Source organism: Penicillium diatomitis (genome assembly GCF_028827545.1).
Source record: "Penicillium diatomitis strain IBT 30728 chromosome Unknown utg000015l_segment0_segment0, whole genome shotgun sequence".
Lineage (NCBI taxonomy): Eukaryota > Fungi > Ascomycota > Eurotiomycetes > Eurotiales > Aspergillaceae > Penicillium > Penicillium diatomitis.
This window is the reverse complement of record NW_026623187.1, coordinates 36,745-57,424: the sequence shown is the minus strand read 5'-3', so window position 1 is coordinate 57,424 and position 20,680 is coordinate 36,745. Positions and strand designations below refer to the sequence as shown.

Genomic DNA, 20,680 nt, shown 5'->3' with positions numbered 1-20,680 from the left:
GTGTGCAACCGAGGGTCATTGAGGATGTGAAAGCGTGAAACACGCTGCTGATCGGCCGGGGTCGAGTGCTCTGAATACTCTTTCGTGTCGTCCGCTATCTAGCACTCGAACATGTCAATTCAGTGATGAAGATGTCCGAAACGAGTCATGGACCGAACCAATAAACCGTTATCCACTCAATACGTAGCCTAGGGTCCCGATGGAAATTCCACAAGGCATTGTCATTGTCTGCGATCCGCTTTCTGATGGCGAACGCTTCAAGTCACCACTGACGACATAGCTCGAGCAAGAATTCGGCTTCGCTTTGCATCATTTCTCTTTAATGACCGCCCGACTGGAACCGATTCTTTACTCAAATGGGTGGTGGCATGGGTTTACACACATGCAAGTCGGATAGCGATGCCTGTTTTGTGGACTGGGTGAGGAGAATTCTGGCTCAAACTCAAGACGAGAAAGACGGAGAATGAACACGCGTGACACTCCAGAGAGTCTCAATTTGGTGAGCGACACATGCTGTTGAACAAGAGCGATTCAGGCATATTCAGGCAGCGAGGCACACTAACCATCTCTGCGCTCGTCTGTTTCCACCTCGCGATCCGCACGGAACTCTCGAGGTAATGAATGATATTTCGGTCTTTTATCGGTTGCGTATCGTGAGCAGCTGCGTAGCTGCGCGATACACACGTACCCAAATCATGACCGAATCTTTCTGGGGCCTTTGATGCAAAGGTATCGACTTGTGTGTAACTGTGAAGTGTGAACATTCGATTGTTCAGAGAGAAAAGGATAGGAGAGAAGGTCGGTATGTTCGCCTGGTTCATGGACCCACTCGAACTTGAGGCCTTCTGTTCTCTGGCTGCGGGCGACCTTGTTTCAAGCGCCCAAAACTTGCGGGTGTAAACCACGTTGTCTCCACCTGGAGCTGTCTTCTTGCGTGAAGGTGGAAACCCGCGCTATCGAGGTAGAGTGGTAGACACGCTAACCCAGCATAATGTTGTCATTCGCAGTCTAGAATCGGAACAAGCCTTTTACGCCCACAATTAGCAGACCTTCGCCGAATCCAAAATGACAAGGTGGAGACGAGTACGCGGCATTTCCGGGTTAGCCGTTTCCCCCGCGAGCTTTAGCCCGTTGGTGTGCCGCTGGAGGCAAACACCCTCTTCGCGTGGAATCCGTGAATTTAGTCTACGTTCCTTCAGCGCTGACGCTATACCAGTGACTGGGCGCACCGAGTATCACGACCCCGAGACAACATCGCAGTCTGGGAATATGCGACGTCCCCGTGCCGCCGCATGGGCTTAACAGGTGCGTATGCACCGTCAACGAAATAGGCCATCGGATGCTCGGGCAAAGCTTAGCAGTCCAGACCGGTATCCACACGACCCTGCCCAAGTGACCAAGCAGAATGGTAGCGTCCCCGGATTACGCGTGCCGATGACGCATGGACGATTCGTGTCTGCCTCGCATCATGCTAAAAAAAGCTACATATGATAAGGCTGTGTGTGAAATTGTTGGCATCGATGCCGATTGCCGGTCACCACCAGTGCCCGGTTCCTGACACAAAAGAAATCCCGATTCATGGCATCTTTTGTATGGAGATACACGCTGGTTCTGCAGTCAGATTGATGAACGGCGGTTTCTTGACCAGACAGCTCTCGATTCAGTAGAGATTGAAGGAGACCATGTACCTACCTGTTGGTCGTATCGTGGCCGGTGGTCTAATCTTCTTGCTCTTTGCCTCTCGAGCGGCAGCAATCGATCTGATTATAGATGATGAACGTACGTGATCACTCTTGTGGCTGTTGTGGGCGGAACATGGGTTAGCTGCACGGGAGAAGTCAAGGCTGATACGTTGTGCACTGTTACCAGAATCTCTTCGAGATGCCGCCAGCACGACGACATTCGCCATGATGACCTACTACCATGGCAATGAGACTGGACAAATCCCCGGCGCATTCCCGAGCAAGTGGTGGGAGGGATCAGCTTTGTTCCTGGCCTTGCTTCACTATTGGCATTTCACTGGAGATACCACATACAATAATGAGCTTCGAGTGGGCTTGGAATGGCAGTCTGGAAAGAACGGTGATTACATGCCGAGTAATTACAGCAGCTACCTGGTGAGTGAAGCTCCCATGAACGTGGCACGGTCAGAGAAAGAAAAAATCAAACTCTAACAATTTTCTTCGCATCATCCAGGGCAATGATGATCAGATGTTTTGGGGATTAGCCGCCATGACCGCGGCTGAGCTGAAGTTCGGTGATGTTGCGGGGGCTTCTCCTGGCTGTCACTCGCCCAGGGAGTTTTCAATACGCAGATCAAACGATGGGACACAACGGCCTGTAATGGCGGCATGCGCTGGCAAATATGGCCTTATCAGTCTGGATACACTTTGAAGAATTCTATCTCCAACGGTGGGTTGTTTCAACTTGCTGCTCGCTTGGCACGCTACACCAACGAGCCCATCTACGCGACTTGGGCGAACAAGATCTGGAACTGGTCGCTCAGCTCGCCACTGCTTAACAGCTCGACATGGAATGTGGCAGACTCGACAAACATGGGAGATAATTGTGCGACCCAAGGAAATACGCAATGGTCTTACAACTATGGCACGTACATGATGGGTGCCGCTTATATGTACAGTTATGTACGTCCCCGAGTCCTTACGTCCCGGCAGTTTTTAAGGTTGCGAACAGGGACATCACCTCCAACTTGACCAAGGGTCCGTCAATGGGGGACGATGCTGATCCGATCATCTACAGACAAACGGTAGCGCTCAGTGGCTCACTGCTGTCGATGGTCTCATGAACAAGCTCTTTGAAGAATTTTTCCCGTCGAGCAACGGTGGCATCTTTGAAGAAGTGACATGCGAGCCGTCGGAACAATGCAACAATAACGAAGTTTTGTTCAAGGGGCTAGTCTCCACTTGGCTATCCTTCACAGCTCTCCTCGTGCCCTCTACCTACGACAAAATCTTGCCCAAGCTGCAGACATCGGCCGTGGCGGCAGCAAAGTCTTGCACGGGCCACAACAACAACACGTGTGGCGTTCGATGGTATCAGTCTCAATATGATGGATGGATCGGCATGGAGGAACAGATCAGTGCCACGGATCTCTTCGTCGCCAACATGATCAGATTCACCGGAAACAGCACCGGTCCGGTAACCGCCACGACTGGTGGCAACAGCACTAGTAACCCGACGGCGGGTGAGAATGATACAAGCACTGCAAGCATTCCTGTGTCGGCTATTACAACGGGGGACCGGGCGGGGGCAGGCATCTTGACTGTATTGTTCACTGCTGGCTGGTTCGGCTTGATGGGCTTTACTGTGCTTGGTGGATAATTATTGTAAAGCACTGTACACGTGTCTGATCGTCTACTTGTGTATTCGACAGCAATGCAATTACTTTGCCCTGAAACTCGCCCCTTGGAAGGAAACGACATCTTTCTATTCACATTGATAGCCAATAGCCCGTCTCGTGAGCTTTGAAGCTCGGCGCAGCCCGCGCCGGCTGCAAGACGTCCCGGGGAAATTGCGTCCTGTCCATCAATACACATCTCAAGCCTGGAGACCCGCCACAAGGCGATCACCAAGATCCTTGATGCTAGCTTCGAAAGTCCAGCGGTCCCCGGCCTGCCAATCAGCACTGCCGCCCGGGACAGCACCGCTGCCAGTGAATCCAATGTAGAGCACATCATCGGGGCCGTGGCCATTGTCGCCGGTGAGACCATCGTTCGGATAGCACATTTGGGCGAGCGCGATAGAGACTTCACCGGTAGAGTCATAGCCGTTGGTATCACCCCAGATGCCGTAAAGCTGACAGGTTCATTAGCCTGGATGTGCTGAAAGTGAACCCGTTACTCAGTGAGTTGAAGAATCTCTTACCAGCTGATTGTTGCAAACCACCGCCATCACACTCAAGGGCTCCATGCCTTATGACTGGGGATCAAAGCCAGCATTTCCAAAGACGACGTACGGGTGCACGTTGGCATTCAAGTCCTGAATCCCATACTGGGGAAGAGAGTCCATGAACGCGGTCTGGCTCTGTCCCGACGGATCATTGGCACAATCACCGCCGTAATTGTTAGCTCCATCGCAATCCACGTCCATATTGTCGTATTGACCGCCGTTGCCGAGGCTGTGAAGGAAAATAGCGCCATTGATATCACCGCAGTATGCGAAAGTTGTGGCACCACCGATGCCATCTGTGAAACCTCCCGCAAGTTTGTTGTTGCATTTGCCATTCTTTTCATGTCAGTCAGGGGTTCCGAAATTTCCATAGGGACCGGGGTTCAATGAAACGTACCTTGTGATTATTGTAGATTTGTTGGAGATTCTTGGGTATGTCATAGGTGGAAGCAATTCCAGCGGAAAAGACCGCGGTCAAGACGAGGATGTTCATTGTGTCTCGAGAAAAGATACTAGACTCTCTGTGTCAAAATGAATGACTCTGACGAAAGAGAAGATGTAACAGGAATGAGGAAAGAGAAGCTTCATGAAGCGCCGCTTAAGTAGTCCATCATGTTGCCAAGCCAGTGTCATCTCCTGAGCGCAAGCCGTCGAGTTGCGGAGCGTGTCCTCGATCTAGAGTCTGCACAGAGGTGTTCTGCATCATGTAGCAGCTTTGGGCAGCGCCGCGATGGCAGAGGGAGCCAATGGCGGAGGACGCGCTCGACTTTGATGGCGATCATGAGCAAGTTCTGGTTAGGCCAGGTGAAGGCCGATTGTTCGCGAACGACCAATTTCCGCTAGAGAGCTTCAATGTAACCCTCGTTGTGCTTGCAGAAGATTTGCAAGCCTTTCGGGCTCGAGTATGGCAACGTGTCTGCGACGATATACTCTTTTGGGATAATGAGAGTGGGACACTGAAGAATGATAATGGGGCAATTGCAGTGAACAAGCGAATTAACAGCCTGTGCTTAGCCACAGCAAAACGATCGGATGGCTGATCGTGCAGTCAGGGGTTGCAAGTCGGGGTTTGTGCAGGAGCTTGATACCAATTCCCCAAACGGGTATGATGGAGAAAACAGGAAAGGCTGTGTGTCGATCAATTGAGGAGCGGACAGCTTGCCTAAGACCTCGCAGTAGTCTGCTGAGGGTTGTGCATTGAAATTCCAGTTGAGACCTCCAGTACAGTTGCAGTTGGATCGTCAGCCACGTCAGTTACAATCTCGATCATGAAATATGTCTAGGTGATCGCGAGTCACGCCGTCGAGATTCTTATCGACCATGCGAGGCTTGACTGCCGCAACCGGGCTTACAAAAGCGAAGGCCAAGGCTTTTGGGGGCTGGAGGCCTATTCCATGCCTCTCACTGTTGGCCACAATCTGAGTCACAAGTTTAGATTGTAGATCGTTTCCTTCAGTTGAGAATGCTGTCGAACATGAGCAAGCCGCCCGGCAGGCAGACGCATCGCTGACTAAGTACAGCCAGCTGCAGTGGGCCCGACCCAACCGAGCTGTCGTGACTCGTTCGACACACTACTGACGAGACTTGAGAGTTATTCAAGTGCTGAGCCAGTACCTCAGTGATAGGGGAAAATAATGAGGGGCGAGCACAGTCTCAGGTACATACAGAGTGCCTTGTGAGTGGTGCTCACGCAGGCTTGGGTACTCTGCACTCTGTGAAGCAGAGAGATGATGTTTCGGCGATTACTAACTTCCAAGATGAGGTTGACCTCATGGAGCTGACAAGCTCGTCTTGTGTGGCCAAGGGCAGATCATAACATGTACCAATGGAGCTGAGCCCACCTCACTATTAGGACCGTTTCATCAAGCTCACCGCAGTGACTTGTTCGCAGCCATCAATGCGGACTAATGCAACCTAACAACTTTGTAATCGACGAAATGGTCGGGAGGCGCCAAGGATTGAGGCTCCCGTCTGCTTGAACAGATCAACGGACATCCTGGAGAACACCGTAGAAGTGTCAGTCTTCCCTTCTTCAAATTCGTCGAGCCACCGCGGAGGGGCATTCATCCAGATGTCCGAGACTCCTATCTCCTACACATCGCACAATGTGTCTTCTCCCAAGGCCACAATTCTTCTGATTCACGGTGGATTCTCCGACGGCCAAGAATGGGACCCAATCTGGCCCCTCCTTGTTGCTGCCGACTATCATGTAATGATTCCTGATCTTCCCGGTCATGGAAATTCGTGCGACGCCGGGCGTGGTTTCGCCGTCGAAGACGCCGCTCGCCGGCTTGCAGACTTGGTACAAGCGCATGCTTTGGACCAGAAAGCTCATGTAGTCGCCATGAGTATCGGGGCGCATGTGGCAGCTGCCATGGCCGCACGGTATCCCGAACAGATCCAAAGTCTCGTCGTCTCGGGCTTCAACATGTTCCCGCCAAGCCTGGTGTCACCTGTGCTACCTTACTTTGTCTACGCTGTGCAACGAACCAGCGGGTTCATCAAGAACCCGACCGTGGAATGGAGGCGGTTCTGCAAGGGACAGGGGACGTTGTCTACCACGTGCGACATCTTCAATATGCTGTTTTCCGCTCGCGCTTTGAAGCCCATCGCCGCCAGATCTCTGGTGGTTGCCGCCACGCGTGCCGGGATTAGTGCTGACAACATTGATCACGCTCGTCGGCTATTCGAGACAATTCAGCCGGACAACGGGAGTCGGCTGGTTCAGCACCGAGGCATGCGCCATCCCTGGAACGCAGATGAGCCCCGGATTTTCACGAACCTGGTGACCTGCTGGGCCGAACGCAAGGATCTGCCAGAAGGATTCGAGTCAGTAGTATAGAGTCACGGCTCGATACATTGGGAGGACAACGATCTCTGGGTGTAGTTACCTACGACCTCTCCGCCGGTGTTTCGTTATCGCTTCGGGATGCTTTTGTGTGTTGTTTTCGCTTGTTCCAGGATGAGATGCCATAGCGGGAGCGCAACGAAGAGTGGCGCATGGTTGAGGTGATAATTTTGATCAATGCCGAACCCCAAGACGGCCTTGTAGCACTAGCCATCACTTTCTCGCTGAATGATGTTGCATGCTTCACATCCTCCGATACAAGTGACGGAACCTGAATCCCAACGATCCGGCGTCGAACCTTCGTACCGTGGTGACCCTACATCTCCGCGCCTGAGAAGGGCATAGTTCCCCTCTTTAGCGTGCCACGCCCGGATGAAATCCAAACAAAACACGAGCGAACCAAGCCTCCCAATTTTACTTCAAAAACCTTCGAAGGTTTCTCGCGTCAGCCCGCGCTGCTTCCACATTTTGCATCTGTTTCTTTCTTTACCCGCACCACAATTTCCAATACCACAGAATTCCTCTCTTCAAAGTCCTGATCCCCAATATCCTCAACATGTCCTCTGCCCCGACCACCGCTGCTGCCGTAGTATCCACCGGCGGCTACTCGGCCGGCGCGCAGATCCCCTTCACCCAGACTTTTGTTCAAACCAACAGCGCAGGCTCCACTTTCACCACGGCGATCGGCTTGGTGGGCCAGGTCCTCGACAATGGTCACACCAACTGGGTCGGGTACAACCAAGGCAGCGCCGACTATCTCTTGCAAACGTCTGCCCCCGGCGCAGAACACACGACACTGGCGAATGGACAGATCTTCTATGTCTCGAGCGGCAAGGCACCGGCGGGTTACCTGGCAACTCCCACGGGACAGTCCAGCGACCACGGGTCGACTGGAACTTCCACTGGGCCAAGTGCGACCGGCTCCTCGAGCGATTCCAGCCAGATGCCCACGGCTAGTGGGACCTCTACAAGCGGCTCTGCGACCGACGGCTCTTCCTCGTCAACGGCCTCGGCGGCGACCACATCGAGCACCAAGCCATCCTCGGGGTACAAATCATCGCCTTCGCTCGTGTTGAGCGTCACTGTGGGCTTGTTGGCTATTCTCGGCATTGGTGCTCTCTACTGATGACGAGGTCCACTGGCACACAAAGAATGGGTAGGCTCTGGGTCCATGCCAAAGAAAGTAGGTAGCATGGAGTGACAGAGGCCAGTGACTTCGCGGCTGGGAGTTCCGACCAATCCGATGGGAACCTTGTGCAACTCAATGCGATATGTTTTTCCTGCATGCAGTCAGTAGCGACATATACGACCTAGTCACTAGTGTCGGTGCCAGTTTTGAAGATCCTCAGTGGATTGTCTTCGCAAGTAAACTACTTGGCGCAGTAGTGTACCGGGTAGAATACAGTCGGGTGAAACGTCGACAATGTGTTAATGATCCAGGATGAAAGTCCCGTAATAATCATAGCTCGGATGCCCAAGATTAAAAGAGCCCATCTTTGCTCTCGGGCAAAGACACTTGGGCAATTGCTCGCATATGGTAACGTTGCCTAGCGTTCATCGCGGCCGAAACCCAGTACAAGTTTTCTATCGCCCGTGTGATCTCTCCGATTGCTCGACTTCAAGTGACATAGTCTGGTGACAAAGAGGATGACTCGGCCAAACGCGAAAATGGAGTTGTCGAGCATGATGCATCCATTCAACCGGTACCAGCGGGAAACAAAATCCCAACTGGGATTGCTGCTCCGAAGAGAGAAGGGTAAGGACAAAGCCCAGATTGAGAAGATCGAGATAATTACAAGTGCAATTCCCTGGGTCCATAGACCCAAAATGCCGAGTGAACCGGGAAAGACCGCTGTTTGAGTGGTTCGAGCTTGAAGGTAGATCGCCCATGCGCCGAGAACTGTAGGACTGAGGAAGATCAGGGTTAAATGTCCCATCCAGAGGGCGGGTGAATATGCATCCTGGACAATATGTTCATGATAACCAGGTAGATATTGACTGGACTAGCATGTCCCAGCGGGGCGAATGATGCACAGAAAGACCGTTCTCTCTGACGTGAGATAATGTGGGACTAATTATTGCTGGATAGTTAGGAGGACGATAAAATTCCAACTTCGCTCCAGATATTTAGGTACTTTGGTGCTCAGACCTTCGGTACTTAGTATGTACCGTAGCACGAGAAGTCAGATTCGCTCTCCAAGCGGGGCTGCTGCATATCTAGCCTAGTATAGACTTCTGCGCCTGCAAATCCGCCTGCCTCAACAGAGCCTCTTGAGCTCCCCACCTTGAAGCTCAGCTTCCGTGGGCTCTGTCTGGGCTCTGAGTCATGACATGCGATTGTCTGTCTGGGGCTAATGTCCTACATTGTGTTCAGTAGTACCAATAGCCAGGTCTATTCACTGTTTTCATGAAAGCCGATTGACTCTGGAAGGTGTAATAGTTGATCAGTTCTCACTGAACCAGTTTTATTGGGAACGAGTCTCACTAGATCGATCTAACTCGGAAGCCTTTGACCAGCTTGAAATGCTTGTCCTTCTGTAGATCAAACGACATGGATGAGAATCACTGTGGCCAGGTAGATCGCTTTACCATTTGAAAACAAGTTGTGGCATAAACAAAACCTCTTCTGCTAGTGACGGCTTCCATTAAAACTCATTAACATAACAATAGGGCATAATTCATCCGTAATGAACATGTTGATCACTGGCACAGGTCGGCAGTAAGATCAACAGGCTGGGGGCATCCATAAACCTTCTTGTGAGCGGGCGTACTGTAGCAGGCAGCGTCATTGGCTGCACAGTCGAATGCTTCACAGCCCTCTCCGGGGCTCAGGGAGTTAGGCTGCGCGGCGAACGGATTGCCGAATTGCGTGCTGAATTCATCTGCATATCACAAGAGTTTGTCAGTACTCGTTCATTCATTCAAAATAATTCCAACTACTTACAATAGGCGTAGTCCGGGTTTGATGAGAAAGAATAGCCAAAGAAGAGGGGAGCCTGAAGCGTCTTCAATTTTCCAATCTTCACGGTCTATGGGTTTAAAGATTGTCAGTCAACACTCTGTTCAGTACATCACGAGAGTCCCCTTGATAATAGCGAAGGAAAAACTCACGGAACCCGATGGTCTGAATTTTTCAGAGAAAGTGCCACCCTTGGGAACAGCCGTGAGAGGTCCGGGGGCGCTGCCATCATATGGGAAAGACTGCACGTAGACAGTGGAATCGCAATGGTTGTTCACGATGGCATTTTGAGCCGCGGCCAGCCCAACAAGCGCACCGAAAGAGATAAGAGTGGCCTTCATGATGGATAAAATTGTTGATGTTGGATACGATTGTGTTTGGTGTTGGTTATGGGAGGATAGATGGAATTCTGGACGAGGTTCGTCTGCCTTTTATAGACCAGCAAGAGCTATTGCATGGGCTCATATAATAAGCATCATCTATACCGTGGTTGGTAGGCATGGGAGGCCTCATGTAATGACGATTCTGATGATGCTAAAGATCCAAGACATGCAGATGATACCCGACTGACCGCCAACCGAGAGAGCCAGTCAACGAACAGGTTGCGGAGAAGACATGCATATCGCTGCTCCTTCGAGCTCCTAATATCAGAGACATTCAAAGACATCTGAAGTGGGAGCGTTGCATCCCCCCGCAGCCAAGAATAGGCAGCTGTACCCCGCCAGAACGAACATGAAGTTGATGTCAAAGCTTCTCCATACTGAACAAGTACAATGACCTCAGGCCAAGAACATAGCCCTCCAAATCAGCACTACGCGGTGGATACAACGATATGGCTCGGTCGGAAATTGGGCATCTCCGTTCGAACGATGGCGGCCAAGTCGGAATCTGCCAACATGCATCCCACTGATCGAAAGATGGCAGTGCAGCTGTGCAGTGCTATGACCTGGTGCCGAGCGTCACGGCACGTCATTCTGGAGCCCATCTGAAGCTCTTCGAAGTATTGGATTGGTATTTGGAGCTTTGAGAACAAGTTCAGACTACACGTTGACCAGTTCATGCTTGACGGGTGTCGTTGAATTCCATCGGTGCAAGCTCCCGTGTGAAGTAGCGAGTATTTATCGATCTTCATGGATGGTCGATATGTGCTTGCTCCAGGATTCACTCTGCAGTTGAATTGAAGTAAATCTTGACGGCGACCTCGGTTCGCGCAGCAGGTATCCCTGGTGGCAAAATGTGAGGAAAGGGCCGTGACCTACTGAAAATGCACTTCCACAAGGTCAGTGATGAGACTCAGCCATAGATTACTAGGTATCTATCAGCTGCAGGACGACCTCTGTCCGGAACCTGATATACCAGCTGACAGCCTTACACTCATACGACAAGTGGGTAAAGACTACTAACTGACCATAGAGTACTTATGAACTGTGCCAGGTCTGACGGAGGACTCTTGGCATTAGTACATGTAGCCTCATCGGCCGAAGTCGTTCACCACCTATGCGAATGTTTTCGGTTCGTGTATGGGTGCCTATGAATGGAACGTGTGAGCCGGGGTTGGTGACCTCCATCGGGGGTTACCTTCCGCCTCCAGCTGTAGCTGTGTTATCACTGGTTTGTCGTTGGATATAGAAATGCAAACCTTTTCCCACCAGTCCATAACTCCATACTTACAACGACCCGTCAGCTGGGTCAGGTGGAGCTGTTGGTATATTACCCGCAATGTTGCCAAACTACAGTGTCGCTCAGTTGTCGTCAAGGCCGTCGCGATACTATCACGGGCATCGGACCGACATTTGGTTCCCAGCACGCCTAAAAGCCGAGGCCGGGGCCGAGGCCGAGGATGATGTTGATTCTGAATCTTCACGGTCCCGAAGAGATGATTTCGATGCAGGATTCTCCTTGCTTCATGTTCGATTCGCCCCAGCCTTGAGCCTTGGTCACGGAGGCTGGTCCCCGCAAACGCTGGCGCCCCGCGCAGTCCTGCGAGTCATGCCGCCTTCGAATTCGAGAGGTGCGCCGCGACCGCAATATTCCGGGTGGTTCCTGCGCCCGTGCGCGGGCAACACTTTGGTCGCGATCGGAGTCGCTCGACGGACCCTACAAGTGAGAGTATTGTTCACCAACAAGTCCATTCGACGGGACAGGAACATTCTGTGAGGGACATTCGGCTTCAATTAGAGTCACGGGAAAATCGACTATCAGCTCCCACCGAAAGCACCGAAGCGCAGCCACACCGTCGACGACGTGGATACAATCTACACGAACCTGGAAAAGAAACGCATTCTACTGAACGTCAGTCTTCAGTTCTAGACCTGGGCTTTTGTGGACGGTCGCAAACCTCCTGACATGACTGTTGACAGGGTCCCAGGGCGCCTGCAAGCAGCATACGGGAAGACCAAGCTCATCGGCCCAACTCACTGGATTTACAAAGTAGACAAGGTAGGCGTGCATGGCCTTCAATTTTGCGATATGCGTCACTGGCTTACTTGTTGCCACAGGCCGCGGGAACTTTGACTGGCCGAGAGCCTGATGCTGCTTCCATGGAATTGAAGTCGGACTTGACTGTTCTGATCAAAGAATGTAGAAGCCTTTGTAACTGTGTCAAGTCTCGAAAGGCTCTCGTTCACGAGGGCCCCATTGTGGACATACACACAACCTGACCATCTCATGAAATGTGTGACGAACTGGTGCGATGTTACGTGCGAACCTTCGAGCCGCTGTTTCGGATCCTTCATATTCCCTCCTTTTGGAAAGATCATCAATCAGACTGGGTAGCGCCTCGAAGTTCTTCCACCTCTTTCATGATGAAATTTAATACTGGTCCTTGCTATTGGCACAAGTCTGCCCGGGCAGTCCTGTCGAGGTAGACGACCATTATGCGCAGCTGATATCGAAATGGATCTACGCGGCACAGTGGTGGCTTGCAGGACTTTCGAATGACACAACGGCGAATCTAGACAATTGACAAGTCCTCTGTCTTTCACTTCTGGCACGCAAAGTTTGTCGATTCGGGATATCCAGCGTGCCTTCCACAAATGCACTGATCGAGACGACAATGCGTTTGGGGATGCACATGAATCCCGGCTTCTTTCCAAGTTCGTTTCCCTTCGATTCTGAGAGACGACGCCGTCTCTGGGCCACAGTCTGTAAATTGACGATACAATCAGCCATGGAATTTGGCCTACCATGCCAGATTCCGTCGGGATGTGATTCACGATCGCCCTTAAACCTCGGTGACCTCGACATTGATATGAATATAACTTCGCATCCTCTGGTGATGCCGCCATCGCAGAGCCGATGCGTCTGTCACTCGATTGCTTTAATCATAGTTGGAGGTACGCCTGAAAGTCGCAAGACTGAATGACACTTCCGGAGAAAAATCCTATCAACAGGCGCTGGGCCTCACAGCAGAACTGCCTCGCATCTACCTGAGTCTTTTTCCTCGGAGCTCAAGCAGCACGGCCTCGTCCTCGGTCAGTGATTTGCGTGACACAGAACTTGCGAACAAATGCCTAGCGGTGAAGCTTCAACGGTACATCCTTACTTTGCACGGGCCCTTTATTGAACAGGCTCGAAGCGATCCCCAATTTTGCTATTCTTGTAAACCCGAGTCGACCATGATTTTCGAATCTTATGCCAACTGCCTCGGTCTGCCAACAGATCCCACAGATGACTACTCTAAGATGATTCTGGACAAGGCGGCAGTTCCAAAGATCCTCTCAGTCTAGATGTTCACTCCATTCTGGGCCTAGAGATCGTCACTCAATGTAGAAGGGCAATCCTCGGAAGTCTCTCTAACACGGGCAATTGATGAAATAGTGAACGCTGCCCGCGCCCCCCTGTTTTCCGTGTTCTTTAACGAATTGTGAACCTGTTGTGCCAAACTATTGGACTGGGGAGCCAGAGTATGAAGTGGTACATCTCTCTCACCGCGATCTTGGTCCAGATTAAAGCCAGGGAAGCGAAGGCATGCGTCAAGCGAAGGGTACATGAAGATCTGAAGGGTGCTTTCCTGGAATGTCACTCGTTGCTGCAGCCTAATGTGGCTAGCGTATCACATCTCACCACTGGCACTGATCTTAGCTTGTCTGCTCCAGAATTTTTTCAAAACGCTCTGCAACACGCGGCAGGTCTTTGGCGTCCTGGATATTTGACCCGCTATAGCAAATCCCGAGAGACTGACAGAGCAAGCAGGACCTCACATTTGATTTGGACTTTTCTAGCTTTTTCTCCTTCAGGACATGAACGATTTTATGACATTACTTTGTGGAGTGTAGCTTATTCGAAACTCGCTGTCACTGTGAAGATTTGACTTCGGGCTAATGCACTTTTCCACACGAGCCATTGGAATCTAATCGAATTGTCTTTGGCACGGATCCTGTCTAGGGGTTTTGGAGCATGACGAATGCAAGAGGGCACGATGAAGCGAGGATCGTAGCAGCCTTTTGACCTGGTGAGGCTTTCTCCACAGATCAGTCCGTCCTAATGGATACCCACTACTCGTGTCAAGATAGTATTGTCCTTCTTGATTAGGAAAGTATTTTGAGTTTATTCCATCCACCCGCCGATTGGGTGGAGCCAAGTGGAGTCCATGACATCCAGGAAAGCCCCCCTTCAAGATGACATCGGTCCAATCAGAGTCACAGGGCCCATTCCGTTCTAGGAACTTGAAGGGAGTGGGGCTCCAGAGTATTCCGAGTCGGTCACTGCAATCGACAACAGAAGGTATTTAAAGCTTTCAGTCGCTTCACCAGTTCCATATCAGTCGCCAAATTCCCTCAACATTCAAACCACCAGTTGAAAGAATGCTATCAAAACATATCGGTCACCCTGCCACAGAGGCTTTGCATGCAGACGATCGCCTTAATCTGGTGCCTGATGTGGCACCACCAATGCACTTGTCGACCACCTTTCGATACTCAAAGGATCCGGATCAGCTAAAGGTCTCGGAAGATCCCGTGGTATGTACTAATTGTCTGACAATCTATAAGAGATACGAGCGATCGACCACGCTAATCCTTACAACAGGCGGAGTTTGACGGGACGAACTACGTGTATTCTCGCGAATTTGCGCCGAATGCCACCCGCTTTGAAGCAGTGCTCTCATCACTCCTCAAAGGTACAGCAGTGTCCTATGCAACCGGACTTGCTGCACTGCATGCGGCCTTGGTGTTGCTCAACCCACGGCACATCTCTGTCGGCGAAGGCTACCATGGTAGTCATGAAGTGATAGCTGTCGTTTCCCGCCTGTCCGGACTCAAAAAGCTCCCGATCGATTGTCCAGCAGAGAACCTGAACCAAAGCGATGTGATTCTTCTCGAAACACCAATCAATCCTTACGGGACCGCTTTCAACATCGAGGAATATGCCAGAAAGGCACACTCTCGGGGTGCGTACCTGATTGTCGACAGCACTTTCGGACCTCCTGGTCTGCAGGATCCGTTCCTCTGGGGCGCGGACATCGTCATGCACTCAGGCTCAAAATTCTTCGGAGGACATAGCGACATGCTCTGCGGTGTTCTTGCAGTTCAAAGGGATGGCTGGGCGAAACGCCTATTTGAGGATCGTATGGCTCTGGGCAGCGTCATTGGCAATTTGGAGGGGTGGCTGGGCACGCGGAGTTTGCGGACTCTCGAGGTTCGCGTGCAGCGTGCCAGTGAAAACGCAGCCAAACTCATCAATTGGCTCGACGATGCCTTGAAAGCTTCTTCGCCTGCGCCGGGCTCAGACCAGCACACTGTTCAGGCCATATTGAAGATGATTTATCATGCCAGTCTTCAGGATGAACCTTGGTTGAAGAACCAGATGCCAAACGGATTTGGCCCAGTATTTTCGGTTATCTTGCAAAACGAGCGATTCGCCCGCACACTTCCGAGCCACCTCAGTTTCTTCCAGCATGCAACAAGTCTGGGTGGGGTGGAATCTTTGATTGAATGGAGAGCCCTGTCCGATAGCCGGGTGGACAAAAAGTTGCTGCGGATCAGTGTTGGTATTGAACATTGGGAAGACCTGCGAGATGATCTGCTGCGGGCATTCCGGTCGTTGTCTGGTGTCTGATTAATGTCAAAAAAAAGTAGACGATGGCTTAGTCGGTGGAAAACCAGGCAATTGTCGTGGGCTGGTCTCGTATTCTATCTATATCCATAACCAATCTCGACCCAGCTGGCCAATGTCAAAGATCCAACGCGATTGTCCAACCCCAGAGGCATCCGCCTGAAACCAGTAGGCCTGCAGAGTTTTAGCGGCATTGACCGCGTTTAGACAACTGGTGGCGTTCCAAAACTTCTCAAGCAAAGTTTGTACGATGTGACGTTCTGTTTGTGTCGAGGACTCCAAACCAGCAACAAAGATTGGCCAGAGAACGCACTTGAACATGGCCCAATCATTCTGTAAATCTTTCAGCACGTCAAGCAGCTCGCTTACCAAAGCAACAAGCTGCGTTGTATATGCCGTCATGGCGTCCAAAATTCGCTTGCCGTATATAATGGTGCCAACTTTGAACGAGCGCGCCAGCAAAGTTAGGCTGCCACGTTCCCTGGCAGAAGAAGACACCTTTTGCAGTTGCGCCACCCAGGCGTAGCAGTCAAATTCTTCGCAAGTCCGTACGAGTTCATGTGTTCTTCTGGCGTGGGTTTCCACCATCAATGGATCAATAGTAGGCGAAAACAAAATATCCCTTTGTATGGAAAGTGAATGCATCACGTGGAGAATATGGTCAGGGCACCCAAGAAAAGAAGTATCAGTGGTCTCTGAGAGGAGGGCCTCCTCGTGCTCTGGGATGACGAAGCCCGAAAGAGTTCGGGGCCGCACGAAGGTCGCACCGAGAGTCCCAATTCTGTTGATGCAATGCAGGTGTGAGCTCATCACGAATTTGCTACTTGAAGGAAAGGGCGAGAAAATACTAACACTTTGATCTGCTTCGCAATAAAAGTCAAAATTCCATGCAAAGTTTGTCCCCGGCCCTGATTGATGCCGGCTTGCGGCTCAGATTGAGGCTGTAATGAGGCCACGAGATTCTTTGCACCTTCCAAATGGAAATTCCATCCATCACTTCCTGATTCTACCAGGTCCAAAAAAACAAGAAGAAACACACTAGCCAAGGTCGAGTCTTGCCTGCTCGATATAGGATCTGCTACCGCGCGAGAAAGTGCCGCGATAGCCTGATGTTTCAAGACAAGCGCACGACGATCTGCGGTGACCTGTTCCGGTGGTATCGGAGATGTCAGCTCGTGGAATGTCTGGCATTGATTGGCACGGTGGCGCGCCGCAAGGGCAAGAAGAGCTTTGCTCAACACCGGGCTGATCAGACTTAGAGCAATAAGCTGTCGGAATGGATTTCGAGTGGTGTCGCGGACAATGAAAAGTTGGCAAATTCGTTCTTTATCTTCAGAGGAGCCCTCAGTACTTGATTAATTCATCGCAGTTGTTGCAGGTCCAAGAACATACAGTAATCAAGATAATATTTGGAGACATCATCCAGACCGGAAAGAGCGGGGTCGGGAATTGCCAGTGTCCTCACAGGGGCCTGGCGTAGAGAATATGGCCCCGAATGATCCCCGAGAATTGTTCCTTTTAAGGCGTGAGCTTAGCACTACCAAGCCCCCCTGCGACGGAAGGCGATCGCGCATGCATTCAGTTGATCGGTGCTTGCAGACTGTAGTCAACATAATGCCAGTTTTCCACTTGCCACTCACCCGAGGATTGCACCTGCCTCAAGGCTCGCCTCTGATGGGCCGAGCCTTGCCTCCCATTTTGCTTTCCTGGCGAGGGATCATCCAAAGTCCCGTAAACGTGCCCTTGAAGCTTGCCACGAATCGCTACTCCTTTCACCCATTTAAGAGGACGTTTGTCAAGGCAAGCTAAACCTGCGCTACGACATTTGCCGCATGGCACACCGGACTGATCGCACTGGATGCGCCGATTACGGCAGGTATAGCATGGGCCGTCGATCACGGAATTCATCGGTGATTGAAGCTCTTCTGAGTCGTGGCCGACTCCACGAGGTCAGTACTTGCTGGAGTATCAGACGAGACCAAGCCAGTCGGGCTAAGACTTTGGAATAGCTGATAGGCGTATTCTTGGACTGAAGGCAAGGTGCACGACAAGCTCGAGGGTCAAGTGTACGATCTGCGATCCGGGCGGACGCCAGACAGGGTTTCGAAAGACAACTTGTGTGACTGTGCGGTGGGTGGCAAAAGGCAATAGCCCACGACAGGCCGCCGGGAGACGGGATGCCAGTGGACCATCCAACCCGCGGGCAGTCGGGTACCTTCAAATATTTGAATCTTAGTCACCACATCGAAGTGCCGGTGGAAGCTCCTGCGCGTGGCAATTGGTGGGCATCCGTGGATTTAACTCGGGAAAAAATCTAGGTGTCCTGAGGAACCTTCAGGCAATAAAAACTGGGGGAGGCAGTCACACAATATCTCGTACCAGTCAGTGACAAGATTTAAATGTACCGCCGATCTTGAAAACCTATTCGATTTTCCAAGTCTCAGATAAAACCCCATCTCATGAGCCAGTCGTAGACTAGCAGTACTGACTGAATGATAGTGGTACGGGCTTAGAGACCATCTAGATATTCTCGGCTACCTACCCTGCCGCCTCCGAGGTCGTCATCAGGGCCCACAAACCTCTCAGCAAACCTAGCCTCTATCGCTCTCTCTGTCTTTCTTTCTCAATCAACCAAGCTACGTTTCATCGCTTTTTCTTTCTTCCTTCCGTAGAATATTTACGAGTAAAGACAGCCTGAATCGCCAAAGTAAAGAGGGTGAAGATTGCAGAGATCACCTTTCGCAAATGGAACCGCATCGCTCGAAACAAACCCAGGTGAGCCCGGGAAACAGATAGGAGGTTGAATTGATCATACTACGACTAAAAGACGAAGATCAAGAACCCAAAGTAAACCGTAAACTGTAAACGGCAATAACACGAACTCATTGTTATCTGCAACATCGCTTGACGATTTTCTCGGCTGCCCTATAAGAACTTGGACGCTAGGAAAGGTCTTTTCTAAGCAAAAGACTTCTTCTTCCTTTTCTGAATCCAACTAACGCATAGGGAGCCGCATCGCCTCGATTAACGTACTATCTCACCTAGGTTGTCATGTAGAATACAGAAAGAACGATATGATGTCTCGCAAAGGTTTGACAAATCGACGGGAGGATCAAGTCCTAGACTACTATCTTTCTGTGAAGGGGGCGCTCACCTCCAAGGCAGCCATCTATACTCAGTCGGTCAGTCCAGTATCCCTAGACATGTATCCTGCGAACACAAAGGCTATTGGAGGCTACTGTGAAACGTAGCAGACCCAAAAGAGGGGAGAAAGGAATGGTGAGATTGCATCTGGTGAGAGGTGCCTATCTAAGCTACGAAGGTGGTGTGCGTGGGCGCGCACCACGCTGGTGAGACGCGCCAAACCACCAAGCTATCTCAACAAAGGCCATTAGTCGGATGCTGTAAAAACGATTATTGACACGTAGGTAACCTAGGACAACCACACAGGCGCCGCTTAACGAGGAGCTAACTCCGCCATACCCATGCCCAAGAGGGAAAAAACTCCCATAGCAGTCGTCTCGTAGCATAACAAAAGGACTTCAAGCCCCGGATATTATTGAGCTTTGATTAGAGAGTGACTACGATCTTCAAGGATCACATAGAGTTTACAGGACTTCGCCACGCCGACAGTTAACGATTCCCGGCAAGCTGGACTTCGAACTGGAGAAGCTTCAATATACGGCATCTCTCTTGATGTCTACATTCAAATTCAAATCACGAATTAAATAGCACGACGGCGCACATTGGCTCATTATATCATTCTTAGCATAGGACTAGTGTCCATAACGTAATGATACTAGAAGATCTCGCCCGTCAGAGAAACTATGGGTCCAAGCTCTACGCAACACTGATGAATCATGTACCACGACGGTGATAGAATATGCTGATCTCTCGATATTGATGTGATGCATGTAGTCCCGCGCGAGCGTCTCTTTGGCGAACCTCAGTCTTGAACAAACCTAGGCTCTACCTAGAGCCCAACTCATCTGTTACATGCGTCACAACAGAACTTCGAGTTCACTTTCAATCTTTTTACAAATGGTATGAAAAGACCGATACCTAGATATGCGCCTTGTCGTAGAAATCGAGCGGAGTTTAGTTAGAAGATATTTGTTTCTTCGTCCTAAGAAATCCTGAAACATGACGCAAACAATGCTGAAATATAATGGACGTTTTCTATGGAATTTGCAGCGGCTTGAGCATACACCGCCACAGTCCATTAAAACTCCATGATAATTAGAATTTGGATTAAGAGGTTCACCAAGTTGGTAAGATGGCCGAGTTGGTCTAAGGCGTCAGGTTAAGGTCCACCTTAGCACAACCTCCTGATCTCGTTTACGGGGCGTGAGTTCGAATCTCACTCTTATCAACAGAATCTGTTTTTGCCCCTCCATGGGGGCAGCCAATCAAAAAATGAGTTTTCATCGGGGTAGTTGTCTATTCCCAGATGAAAATTATGAGTCCCTACCTTTTCGGAGTAAATTGGATTTCGTCCCCATTAGTCTATTATGGCCGCCGGTGTGGTAGAACCTCCCTTAATCCCTGTGGCAGACAATACCTATACTGTCATGTAGCAGGCAGAATTCACATGGAAATATGCGCCACCAAGTGTGAAGCCAAAAGGATCTAGATATCTTGGAATAGTATCATAAGAGATTCCGCCACGTAGCGGATCAGTGGAATGCCAAAACTTCCAGAGTGGCTGGCTGTGGCGTCCAACACCATTTTTCCACCAAAAGTTCGAAATATCGATCTGCGGAAGTGTTCCACACCTTAGGTAGGTACTTGACGGCGTCCAGGTAGAGTTTGACACAGAATGAATAGCTTCCACAGTCCATGTCCATTGGCGTACCTAATAACCAGAAGGGCACATTGAAAATCACGGCCCGGAAATTCACATTACTGGA

General features: G+C 50.8%; 9 protein-coding genes across 9 annotated transcripts; 6 read left to right on the top strand and 3 right to left on the bottom strand.

Annotated features, from left to right (window-relative positions):
* Positions 1-1,682: 1,682 nt before the first annotated feature.
* On the top strand, positions 1,683-3,342 carry N7539_008852 (glycoside hydrolase family 76 protein; the record flags this gene model as incomplete). The annotated part of the gene is made up of 5 exons (XM_056938447.1): positions 1,683-1,779; positions 1,870-2,117; positions 2,197-2,262; positions 2,298-2,645; positions 2,761-3,342. 5 exons carry the CDS (start codon positions 1,683-1,685, stop codon positions 3,340-3,342), a joined length of 1,341 nt encoding a protein of 446 aa, XP_056785824.1.
* A 216-nt stretch (positions 3,343-3,558) lies between these two features.
* On the bottom strand, positions 3,559-4,402 carry N7539_008851 (glycoside hydrolase family 75 protein; the record flags this gene model as incomplete). The annotated part of the gene is made up of 4 exons (XM_056938446.1): positions 3,559-3,816; positions 3,886-3,916; positions 3,977-4,245; positions 4,307-4,402. The coding sequence occupies 4 exons, from the start codon at positions 4,400-4,402 to the stop codon at positions 3,559-3,561; spliced, it is 654 nt and encodes a 217-aa protein (XP_056785823.1).
* Positions 4,403-5,980: 1,578 nt separating this feature from the next.
* Positions 5,981-6,751, top strand: N7539_008850 (alpha/beta fold hydrolase; the record flags this gene model as incomplete). Its single annotated transcript, XM_056938445.1, has 1 exon — positions 5,981-6,751. One exon carries the CDS (start codon positions 5,981-5,983, stop codon positions 6,749-6,751), a length of 771 nt encoding a protein of 256 aa, XP_056785822.1.
* A 562-nt stretch (positions 6,752-7,313) lies between these two features.
* On the top strand, positions 7,314-7,883 carry N7539_008849 (uncharacterized protein; the record flags this gene model as incomplete). The annotated part of the gene is made up of 1 exon (XM_056938444.1): positions 7,314-7,883. The coding sequence occupies one exon, from the start codon at positions 7,314-7,316 to the stop codon at positions 7,881-7,883; it is 570 nt and encodes a 189-aa protein (XP_056785821.1).
* Positions 7,884-9,457: 1,574 nt separating this feature from the next.
* Positions 9,458-10,057, bottom strand: N7539_008848 (uncharacterized protein; the record flags this gene model as incomplete). Its single annotated transcript, XM_056938443.1, has 3 exons — positions 9,458-9,639; positions 9,702-9,786; positions 9,869-10,057. The coding sequence occupies 3 exons, from the start codon at positions 10,055-10,057 to the stop codon at positions 9,458-9,460; spliced, it is 456 nt and encodes a 151-aa protein (XP_056785820.1).
* Positions 10,058-10,489: 432 nt separating this feature from the next.
* N7539_008847 (uncharacterized protein) lies at positions 10,490-10,705 on the top strand (the record flags this gene model as incomplete). Its single annotated transcript, XM_056938442.1, has 1 exon — positions 10,490-10,705. The coding sequence occupies one exon, from the start codon at positions 10,490-10,492 to the stop codon at positions 10,703-10,705; it is 216 nt and encodes a 71-aa protein (XP_056785819.1).
* A 730-nt stretch (positions 10,706-11,435) lies between these two features.
* Positions 11,436-12,376, top strand: N7539_008846 (uncharacterized protein; the record flags this gene model as incomplete). The annotated part of the gene is made up of 4 exons (XM_056938441.1): positions 11,436-11,819; positions 11,895-12,012; positions 12,085-12,155; positions 12,215-12,376. 4 exons carry the CDS (start codon positions 11,436-11,438, stop codon positions 12,374-12,376), a joined length of 735 nt encoding a protein of 244 aa, XP_056785818.1.
* Positions 12,377-14,521: 2,145 nt separating this feature from the next.
* On the top strand, positions 14,522-15,773 carry N7539_008845 (putative transsulfuration enzyme family protein; the record flags this gene model as incomplete). Its single annotated transcript, XM_056938440.1, has 2 exons — positions 14,522-14,677; positions 14,745-15,773. 2 exons carry the CDS (start codon positions 14,522-14,524, stop codon positions 15,771-15,773), a joined length of 1,185 nt encoding a protein of 394 aa, XP_056785817.1.
* Positions 15,774-15,851: 78 nt separating this feature from the next.
* N7539_008844 (Zn(II)2Cys6 transcription factor) lies at positions 15,852-17,678 on the bottom strand (the record flags this gene model as incomplete). Its single annotated transcript, XM_056938439.1, has 4 exons — positions 15,852-16,551; positions 16,623-17,100; positions 17,163-17,285; positions 17,411-17,678. 4 exons carry the CDS (start codon positions 17,676-17,678, stop codon positions 15,852-15,854), a joined length of 1,569 nt encoding a protein of 522 aa, XP_056785816.1.
* Positions 17,679-20,680: the final 3,002 nt, after the last annotated feature.